At 48.4% G+C, this 10,896-nt stretch overlaps 1 protein-coding gene across 1 annotated transcript; it reads right to left on the bottom strand.

The window, feature by feature from the left end:
- Nucleotides 1-1,922: 1,922 nt before the first annotated feature.
- On the bottom strand, nt 1,923-6,536 carry FZD7 (frizzled class receptor 7). Its single transcript, XM_053597957.1, has one exon. The coding sequence runs from the start codon at nt 5,709-5,711 to the stop codon at nt 3,987-3,989; it is 1,725 nt and encodes a 574-aa protein (XP_053453932.1). The 5' UTR covers nt 5,712-6,536; the 3' UTR covers nt 1,923-3,986.
- Between the last annotated feature and the right edge of the window lie 4,360 nt (nt 6,537-10,896).

The raw sequence follows: 10,896 nt of genomic DNA, 5'->3' as shown, positions 1-10,896 counted from the left end.
TCTTGCCAGGATTTCTCACATACCTACTTAAAAAGATTAGGTGTTGCCTGGGGTTGTTGTGTAGACCAGTTTTGTTTCATAAACTGCATAAAATTTTCACAAGTGTTTCTGCTCCTTATCTGGGGATTAACACCAAACTCCTGCCAATGTTTTTCTTAAACTCTACACATGCCCTTTCACAAACACTCTCCCTCACATATTTTCTGCTAAGATGATATGCCTCCTTAAGAAAAATCCCAGAGCTTCTAAAGTTCCTAGGTAAGAATCTACTGTGTAAGAATGCAGCACCCTGTGCAAGGAATTAAGCCCAACACTTTTATCTTTGCTTACAAAAAAGCAGGTAGCAATTTATTCATATGCGATCTTTGTTCCCTCACTAAAGACCGACACTCTTCAATCCTGGAGAGCTCTGAAAGACCAGGCAGTGCTGATGAGAGGAAAGGGACGCATTCATAGAAGCAGTGACAGAGCCCTCGTACAAGGGTCTAAGTGCCTTCAGCAGTTCATTTGAAGGGAAAAAACCCCGTTGGGAGCTTTCCGCCTACTCTAAAAGCAAACATTCTTAACAGGCAGTATTCGTATGGTATTAAGAGAGGCATGCTTTAACCTAAAAGGTGTCATTTTATGACCAAAAACTGGATAAACCTTCAGAGACTTGAAGTTGCTATTTTTTTTTTCTTTCCTCCATGCCAAAATCTTCACAGGTTAATGACCTCACACCCATTGTGATGTTCAAAACCCAGGAGGATCTTAAAGGGAAGCTGCTTTGCAGACTGTACACACGTGGCTTCCTCCTCCTGGTGAGACCTGTCTGTCACTGGTTTTCACTCCATGCATTTGTAAAACACACCAGCCATGTGTGTGAGCCTGTTAATTAAAACTAAAACAGAACCGTTTCTGTTGTACTTCAGAACTACAGAAACTTTGAACAGAAGCAGGGCAAGAGAAACAGCAGCACCCAGTCTGCTGCTGGGTCCCCAGGGCTGCCAGAGAATGATGCCACTGTATTATAAAAAGCCAGGAAATAGGTACCTGAAATAAAGAAGAGAGGTGGGTGGGGAAAAAAATCTAGTAAGGACTGGGATTGGAAGTATTAAAATGCCTTTACCATCTCCCTAAGGAACTGTTTTAATATCAAAGTTTCTGGATAGCAAAGGCTATCCTGTCTAATCTGATTCCAAAGTTAGCCTCTTCTACCAAAGGAAAGAATAGCTTCAGTGGCTTCAGAGGCCATCCCAGGGTCAGGCGTGGAGTCTATTCCTGCTGGAGCTGCTGAGTCATTGCCATTTGGGGAGCTGCTTGACCTTTGGTGCAGCTTACCTAGAAGGTAAAGTGAAGTCTTTGGCTAACAAGGCTCCACAAGCAAAGCTTACAAAAAAGTCTTACTTTCCCTACCTACCATTTGAACCCAAAGCATTTGAAGATCATCAGTTTGGATAAATTGCATTAGTATACCAAAACACCAATCACTTAAAAAAAAAAAAATCACTGAATTCTTCCCAAGGGAAACATCACCAGAAAAGCAGAAAACACCAAAAATACATTTTAGTCCTCTTTCAAATATGGACTTCATCTCCTAAGGACAGCAAAAATATGGATCAGACAGTACATCTCTTTTAGAGATGCTTATTCTGTACCTTCAGTAGGGCATTCAAAGCAGGCTGTGAAAAGGAGTGTGTGTGTGTGATGGGGTTGGTATGGAGAAAGGCAGGAAGCAGCAACGACAGAAAAAAAATTAAAGGACACTGAAGGCATTAAACTGTATTTTAAAAATCAGGGGGGAAAAGACCTTAATAATATATACCTTTTTCCCCTAATAGGGGCATACTCATTGGTGTCTTTCCATACTTTCCATATTGTCTTTTCTTTAATCTGTTCTTTGGGTTAGTATTACAGGGATAGTAAACTAAATAAAAATTCACTTTGTGTTTTAAAAAAAAAATTTATTTGTGATCTGTACATGTGATAAAGTGGGGCTTCATAGTAGACCTTTAAAGGCAAAATGAAACAAAAATCCAAAGTAAAAATGTATAAATACAATATATATTTTCTTACAAAAATGGGAGATTTACAAAATATACATACTGCACTTGTGTCTATTTTACAAATTTCACATGCACTTAAGAGATACAACACAAAAAGATGCCAAAACCTGTGTAGTGGGAGTTTTAAAAATCTGACAGATGAGACAGTTTTGAAGGTTTAAGAAACACAAGATCGATTTTAGCTTTAATGTAAAAAAACAGTTCCACTCAACTGAACATACATATATAAAGTAGCTTGTTCACTTTACAGCACCCTCTATGATTGGCATTTAAAAACTGTTCTGAGAACAGGATAGTGTTGCAAGATTGGAGGGTAGTGTCAAAGGTTAGCTCCCATGATTCTCTGCTCAACTTGACACCATTATGCAAAAGAATCAGAGTTCCATTACAGAAAAAAAGTATATGATTTAAGATTAATAAATTTAAGTCTTCCAGCATATTTCAAAGAACTCTAGAATCACTTTGAAGTTTACCTTCATTTAATGACTTTCTTTAAAAATGGGGCCCATGATTTGAAACTTTCCTTTTCATTCACTATCATATCTGCAGATCACCTCCCCACCCTCCCACACAGGTAGGGTCAGCATACAGATGATGTTTTATTAACTGATTTATGGAACCAAGAAAACAGGACAAAACAATTCTATTTAAAAAACAACAACAACAACAACTTTCCTTTGTTATGAGACTGAGGGCATTATGCTTTTTATCTTGAAGGATCCAAATTGGAGGGAAAAAAATAGAAAAGAAACCTCAATACAGGCTTACAGCAAGAAAAAATAAGGGAGCGTCCCCTGAACATTATAACAGAGCCTGTCGAATCATGTATTCTGAATTAAATTTATTTAAAACAAACAACAAACCCCTAGCATTTCCTTTAGCCAAGTCAGAACCTCTGAATGAACTGGGTATAGAAGCATACTGCCCTTCACTTTTCCTTAAAAAGGAATGTTTATCGCAACCAAATTAACAACCAAAGGGAAACTTCAGGTTTGCAAAGCTTTGCCTATTAAAGTTGCTGTCTTCACAGTTATGCCTTTCCACAGAGAGACACTTTTGTTTCCTCTTTGTCTCTTATAACAAAGACAAGGATTCCTGTTTTGAAAAGCAACAAGTCATCACTTCTTTTGGGAGTATTAAACCAAATAAAACACCCTTCTTTCTGACTCCTGCCTTCCCTAGAAAATGAAAAAGTAGCAGAAATACCTGCTACTCTTACCTTTTGCCTCTCTTGAAATGTTATGGTCATTTTTTTTTTTTTTTTGTATTCTCTCATTAGGATTCTAGCAAGGCAGGCCTCTCAAGACTTCCAAATGCTTATTTTATAAGACTTGAAAGGAATACGGGAAGAAAAACAGGCGGGAGGGGGCGAGGGAGGAGAGACTGTAATGTCTGACCCTGGAAATTAACCCATCTGGGCTCCAGTTTGCCCCCAGTGAAAAGGGATTATGGTTTGACCACCTCTTGACAAGGACACCGCAGGAGGTCCTCCCTCTTCCCAACAAAGAGGCAGTCGCAGACAGAGCTGTACCTTTCCTGGGGCCTCACAGGAGTGAGGACAGGCCCCTTGCCTTCCTGCAGGGGCATCCTCTGTAGCCCCAGTTCAGCCCCAGAGCCGTCTCTGTTGGCTAGGTCTTCTCCATAGGCCCAAGCCAGCCTGTACCTTTCACAATTAACATCGTTGTTGTTGTTATTATTATCATCATCATCCTGCAAGTCTTTGCCAGAAGTCTTTTCATCCAAACGCCTTTTCACCCAGGACACCCTTCCAAATCATCCCTCTCCCCAAATCGGCAAATAACTTCGCACTTCCAGGTCACTTCTCGGCGGAGGGGGAGAAGGTTACAGAAACAAGCCTCCACCGGCAGTTCTTTTCCTACTGAGCCTCTCCCCCTACAAGGGGGTAGGTAGGATTAGGAAGGGTGGGAGAGGGGCTGGGGCTCATACCGCTGTCTCTCCCTTGCTGCTGTGGCTGAGTCTGTGGTAGAAGCGGCGCCACGACTGCAGGGTCTTACCCGACCAGATCCAGAAGCCGGTGGTGATGCCGACAATCATGGTCATCAGGTACTTGATCATGAAGACGGTGAAGTCGGGGCTCATGGGCGGGAAGTGGCCGGGCGGGCAGGGCACCGCGTAGCTCTTGCACGTCTGCAGGAGCCAGGTGCGCTCCCAGTGCTCGCGGAAGGCCTGCTCGTAGAAGTAGCAGGCCAGCACGATGGTGGCGGGCACCGTGTAGAGCACGCTGAAGACGCCGATGCGCACCATCAGCTTCTCCAGCTTCTCGGTCTTGGTGCCGTCGTGCTTCATGATGGTGCGGATGCGGAAGAGCGACACGAAGCCGGCCAGCAGGAAAGACGTGCCGATGAAGAGGTAGACGAACAGGGGCGCCAGCACGAAGCCTCGCAGCGCGTCCACACTCGACAGGCCCACGTAGCACACCCCGCTGAGCAGGTCCCCATCCACCTGGCCCATGGCCAGGATAGTGATGGTCTTGACAGCAGGCACGGCCCACGCGGCCAGGTGGAAGTACTGCGAGTTGGCCTCGATGGCCTCATGGCCCCACTTCATGCCGGCCGCCAGGAACCAAGTGAGCGACAGAATGACCCACCAGATGGAGCTGGCCATGCCGAAGAAGTAGAGCACCATGAAGAGGATGGTGCAGCCCTCCTTCTTGGTGCCCTGCGCCACCGTGCGGTAGCCATCGTCCGAGAAGCGCTCCACGCACACGGCGCGGTCCTCCAGCAGGAAGCCAGCCACGTGCGCCACGGCCACCATGAAGTAGCAGCCCGACAGGAAGATGATGGGCCGCTCCGGGTAGCTGAAGCGCCGCATGTCCACCAGGTAGGTGAGCACGGTAAAGAGCGTCGAGGCGCAGCACAGCACAGACCACACGCCCACCCAGAGGCGGGCGAAGCGCCTCTCCTCCTCCTTGAAGTACATGAGACCATTGGCACGGCCTGGTTCGCACGGGGCGCCGCAGTCGCGCTCACCCAGGAAACGGTAGCCCAGGTACGGGGGCACCTTGAGCTGGCGGGGGCATGAGAAAGGGAAGGCGGAGCGGCTCCTACCATCTGCGGCCCCCGGGGGCAGCGCGGTGAAGGGCAGGTCTGGTAAGTAGGACGCGGTAGGGTAGGCGGTGGGGCCGCTGCCTGGGCCCCCAGAGCCGTCGGACGTGTTCTGGCCCACGCAGATCTCGCCGGCGCCGTGCACCGGGAAGTTCTCGCAGCGCAGCCGCTCGGGCCACTGGAAGCCGAACTTGTTCATGAGCGCTTCACAGCCCTGGCGGGCGCGCTCGCACAGAGACCGGCACGGCGGGATGGCTTGATCCAGCACGGTGCACACAGGCGCGTACATGGAGCACAGGAAGAAGCGCAGCTCAGGAGAACATTGCACCTTCACCAGCGGATAGAACTGGTGGACCTCGAGGCCCGCGTCCTCTTGGTTCGTATGGCCCAGAAGGTTGGGCAGGATGGTTTGGTTGTAAGCAATGTCTGTGCACAACGGGATGGAGATGGGCTGGCAGAAGCCGTGGTCCGGCACCGAGATGCCCTTCTCGCCGTGGTATGGCTGCGCCCCAGCGCCCGCGGACAGCGCGCCCATCAGCGCCAGCACCTGGGCGCACAGGCCCAGGGGCGAGCGCAGTGCGGCCGCGCTTGGGCTCTGCATCGCCGGCCGCGTATGCAGCGGCGCTCTCAGTCCGAGGAGTGCGACAAGGAGGTTGGAAGAGGGCTGGATACGGAGAGGCGCCGCCGCGCCCGGCGCATGAGAGTCCTCCTGGCGCCGGGGCCCGGCCGTGGGCGGCGTGGAGCAGAGGGTGCTGCCGCTGGGGTGCTTGCGCCACAGGGTGCGAGACCGCCAGCCGCCGGGGCGCCGCCGCCGCCGCCGCCTCCGCCCAGAACTCCGGCTGCCGCTCCGGGCCCAAACTTGTCGGCCTGGGCCGGGGGCGTCGAGGGAGGCCGCTTTGCCCTCCGCGCGGAGACGTAACGGTGCGGCTTTCTATGTAACAAGGAGCAACAAGCGTCTCCGATTACCCTTCAAAGTTTGCCCAATTCTCTCGACCCCCGACGCGCAGTAATTTGCACGACCCCCACACCAAGTCCAGTCCCCGCCAGGAGAAAGCCCGGCGCCGCTGCCTGCTCTCCCGGGTCGCCGCCTCGGCGGTGCTGCTCCGCCTCCTCGCCTCGAGGCTCCGCTCGCTGCCTCCTCCTCCACACCCCGCTCCTTCTTCAGCCCCAAAAGCTTGGCCCCAAGTTTCAGCCGAACGGCTGGCTCTCGCTCTGAGTCTGATCCGCGCCCTGGAGCCAAGAGCTCGGCGAGTTTTTGGAAATCCAGTTACACTGCGTCCGAGGCCCCTGTGCCCGCGGCCTGGACCCGGCCTCTCCAGCCCCACGCAGCCCTGGCCCGCGAGTTCCTGAGCCCGCCGTCGCCGCCCGCCGGGAGGGAGAGCAGACTAACGCCTCGGAGTTGCGCTGGTGGCCAGAAGAAGCGTCGGGCTCCAGGGTTCCGGGCCGACCCGCCCCCTCCCCTCCCCCATTCACTAACCACTCCAGAGGCGGGCCCCCAAGCCCCCCGGCGGCCCAATAGCGGCCTTTGTTTTTTCTGTAGTCGCCTCCGTATTGGGTGGAAGTCGGAAGGGGCGGGCTAGGGAACGCGAGAGGCGGTGTCTGCTGCGCTCTGGGCGGATTCCTGAGGGGAGGGGCAGGGGACTGGGAGGGAAAAGTTAGGAAAAACTTTTATCCTGGGTATGTTCAGAGAGAAAACGCTCCAGAAAGGGAATTTTCTTGAAAGATTTGTTCCTCTTCCGGGTACACTAAAACACACATTCCTGAGCAGAAGGACGCATTTGCCGAAGGCTTTTGCGGGGAGAAGCTGAGAATAGCGCAGCGCCTCAGCTGACAGAGACGTGACCCCGGAGTCACGTTAACACTGCCTGGGCTGAAAATGCCGGGTTTGCCGGATCCTAAATGTGGGGTTCGGTACGAGGCAGAAAGGGGTGCGCCTTGAGGATCGCTTTTCTCTCTCCAGACGCAAACAGACCACGTGAGGCCACAGTCCCCTCCCCCTCCCCCCAGTTGTAAAAGGAGCATAGGCGGCCTCGGAGGGGCCCACTTAAGGCGGGAGGAAGTGCAGACCCCTCGGAGGAGCGGGCCGGGAGCGGGCGCACTGGGGGCCTGCCCGGGCCGCGCCACCCGCGCACGGCCGAGTCTGGGAAACTGGGGTGGCTTTAGTGAGGTCTTAAGGGAAACTAAGACAGCGTTGCGGGCAATGGTTGTAAGAGTAACCTGAGACCGAGTGCCCACAAACAGTCTGTGTGATTTATGGTGGGTCTTTGGTTTCCCTGCTTTCCTGACTTCTGCGGAGTGTGGCCTTTTGGGATCCCATCTTCGCTGCAGAAGCAATCATTTATTTGAGCTTTCATTTAGACTCTGCCTAGAAAAGTTTAAATGCATATTAGAAACCAAAGCATTTGCTAATGAAAGAGTTTTCAAAACACAAATAGGAGTTACCCTCGTTCTTGGGTAGCGTATTCTCATAGGCGAGCGTTCTTTTGTTCTTGGTCAAATCTTTATGCTGCCCCAGGCTCTGGGCGCTCGCGAGCGCTCTCTGATTACAACCCGCGAGGTCGGAAGTTAACAGGGGGCCTCTCCCCCTCTCTCTAGGGTGCTAGAAATGTCAAGAATTCCCATGCAGGAAAGTGACATGTTGAAAAGAAATGAAAAATCAAATCTCTCTCTCTCTCTCTCTCTCTCTCTCTTTCACACACACACACCCCTACCCCTCAGTCCTATCCTTAAAAAACGTTATTCCTGGTTGAACTCTCTGCCAGTTCGGGGTGCTGGAGCTCTGAGGGATTTCTGATCAGGTCGAAGGTTGGCAGAAGTTGCTGCCTCTGTTGCCTCGGGTACATTTCTTCTCTTGCAAGAAAAAAACTGATTCTGAAATCGAAGATAATTAATTGGTGGTTCCCTTACAGGGGAGACTGACTTTCTCTCTCTTTTTTTTTTTAATTTAAATTCTATCTCTGGAGTTTGCCGAATCTTTCCTTCCACTTCACAGTTCTTTGTCGTCTGCCTCGTTTGTTAATGGGTCTAAAGGGCAGAATTCTTCGCCCCAAGGAAGGGTGTTAGAGTGCTCACGTCCTTCTTCCCGCCCTCAACTGGAGTCACCTTTTTCCTCCTAAACATTGGTTTCCTCCCACACCTGGACCACTTTTTTTTTTTTTTCCTTTTGTGGTATCTACTTGAAGGTAACATAAAGGATTAATAATACTTGTTTTAAAAATGTTTCATTGGGCCGGTCGTGGTGGCGCACCCCTCTAATCCCAGCACGTGGGAGGCCGAAGTGGGTGAATTGCCTGTGCTCACAGATTCGAGATCAGCCTGAGCCAGAGTGAGACCCCATCTCTAAAACTAGCCGGGCGTCGTGGCTGCCGCCTGTAGTCCCAGCTACTTGGGAGGCTGAGGCAAGAGGATCACTTGAGCCCAAGAGTTTGAGGTTGCTGTGAGCTATGATGCTGTGACACTCTACTAAGGGTGACAAAGTGAGACTCTTGTCTCAAAAAAATAAAATAAAATAAAATAAAATAAAAATGTTTCGTTCCTTTCTTGTATTTTTAAAAGGGCTCCTCCCCCTTTTCTTTTTAAATTATTATTCCTATTACCTAATAAGAGGGAGAGGTGATCTTCCATTGAAAGATGTTGTTTAAAGACAATACTGTTGCTTTGCTTTGTCATTTAAAGTGTGTGCGATGGGGAGTTAGAGTCCTTTTTTTCTCTCCAAGAGCTTCAGGATATCCTTTTTTTCTAAATCATTTTCATGCTTATTCATCAGGCCACTGATCTAAGTCATCTCTGCTTATTGAAGGAGAAATACCAAGCACTGTCATCAAATAAAATGAAAACTGACAGGATAAAATACAGTCTCAAGTGCAACTAAAACCAGTTTAGTCGATGAGCTTCTACTTCTAATATGCCCCAGACAGCTCTGATGTTAAGCAACAGGAAGAATAATTTAGAAAGAAAAAAGAAAGCCCTTGAGGCGGAGAATCGCTTGGGCCCAGGAGTTGGAGGTTGCTGTGAGCTGTGTGATGCCATGGCACTCTACCGAGGGCCATAAAGTGAGACTCTGTCTCTACAAAAAAAAAAAAATAAATAAGTAAAAAATAAAAAATAAAAAAAAAGAAAAAAGAAAGCCCTTTAAAAAAGTACAAGGGATGAATGAAATATTTTTGAAACAATCCATGCATGAGGCAGAAAACCCGTCTCAGATGGAGAGTGTCACAGATGTGAGTCCTCTTGCTCTGTCTCAGGTGGACATGTGCAAAAAGCAGAGAAGTAAAGGCAGTTTTTAAAAGAGATTATTTGTTTTTAAAGAAAATAAAAAAAAAAAGAAAGAAAAGAAAACTTCAATCCAAAATTATCCCCCCAAATAAGAATTTGCTGTTTGTGAGAGGGTGCTGTAGCTTTCCATGCCTTGCCTGATACAGAAAGCTGTGATTTTAAGGCACTAAGTAATAAAAGGAAGTAGATCAGAAAAAGTAAGTTCACAATGTAAGGGGCCAAATAGTCTGTTTTAGGCTCTATGACAAATTTAATAACATTGGTTTACATTCTGTCCAGGATCAATTTAATTTTCTTTTCCAAGCAACACCTTCCACACCCAACTCCCAAAGACACTAACTTGTATCTTCTTTGGAGAGCCAAGGGTGGAAAATTTTGTAACTGTCTGCAGCAAAACTTCCAATTGTCCCTGCCCTTTAAAATAACAAAGGCCTTTATTTCTTCACATCTAGTCATATGGTCCCACAGAAAAGTGATGCTATTCATTGGCTCCAGTTTTTCAAATGGTACTTATTTTGGCCAACTCCCAGGTTTATCTAGTTGAATTGCATTCTGATGTAAGGCTAAATTTAAAAATGGCCACCTTCGTGGTGCCTCAATCCTGTGGTTGTAATGAAATTCCAGCTGCAAGAATTACTCATGTAAGACCAGAAAGGGCATCTTTTAGCACATGCTTCCTTTTCTGGCTTCTCTTTCACTGGGGAATTTTGATATTATAATATGGAGGACTTGGAATTTCCATTTGCCAGGTTGCCATTGACTTGTGTTTGTTCTTTTATTTATTTATTTATTTTGAGACAGAGTCTCTCACTCTGTCACCCTGGGTAGAGTGTCATAGCATCCTAGCTCACAGCAACCTCAAACTCTGGGGCTGAAGTGATTCTCTTGCCTCATCCTCTCAAGTAGATAGGACTATAGGCATGTGCCACAACATCTGTCCAGCTAATTTTTTATTTTTAGTAGAGATGGAGTCTCGTTCTTGCTCAGGCTGGTATTGAACTCCTGAGCTCAAGCAATTCACCCACCTCAGCCTCCCAGTGCTAGGATTACAGGTGTGCGCCACCATGCCAGGCAACATTTTTATTCCTAAAACACTTTCAAATGTTATGAACATTAGAGATGACTAAACTGAAGAGAGGGAGGACCATGTGTGTAGGCCCCATCCTGTAGAGATGACATATATGGTAAATTCAGTTACTGAGTCTGTTCGATCATCATTTTCCTGGTTGTTTGAGAGTTATATATATATACTTTTTTTTTTTTTTTGAGATAGAGTCCCACTATGTTGCCCTGGTAGAGTGCTGTGGCATCACAGCTCACAGCAACCTCAAACTCTTGGCCTTAAGCGATTCTCTGGCTTCAGCCTCCCAAGTAGCTGGGACTACAGGCACCCACCACAATGCCTATTTTTTGGCTGTAGTTGTCATTGTTGTTTGGCAGGCCTGGGCTGGGTTTGAACCCGCCAGCTCCAGTGTATGTGGCTGGTACCCTAGCCGCTGAGCTACAGACTC

This window comes from Nycticebus coucang, chromosome 7 (genome assembly GCF_027406575.1).
Source record: "Nycticebus coucang isolate mNycCou1 chromosome 7, mNycCou1.pri, whole genome shotgun sequence".
Classification (NCBI taxonomy): Eukaryota; Metazoa; Chordata; class Mammalia; order Primates; family Lorisidae; genus Nycticebus; species Nycticebus coucang.
Note: the sequence above shows the minus strand (reverse complement) of the source record. Positions and strands in the feature narration are given on the sequence as shown.

Coding starts and splice junctions, on each gene's coding strand:
- FZD7 (XM_053597957.1), bottom strand. CDS start 5,711: ATGCAGAGCCCAAGCGCGGCCGCACTGCGCTCGCCCCTGGGCCTGTGC.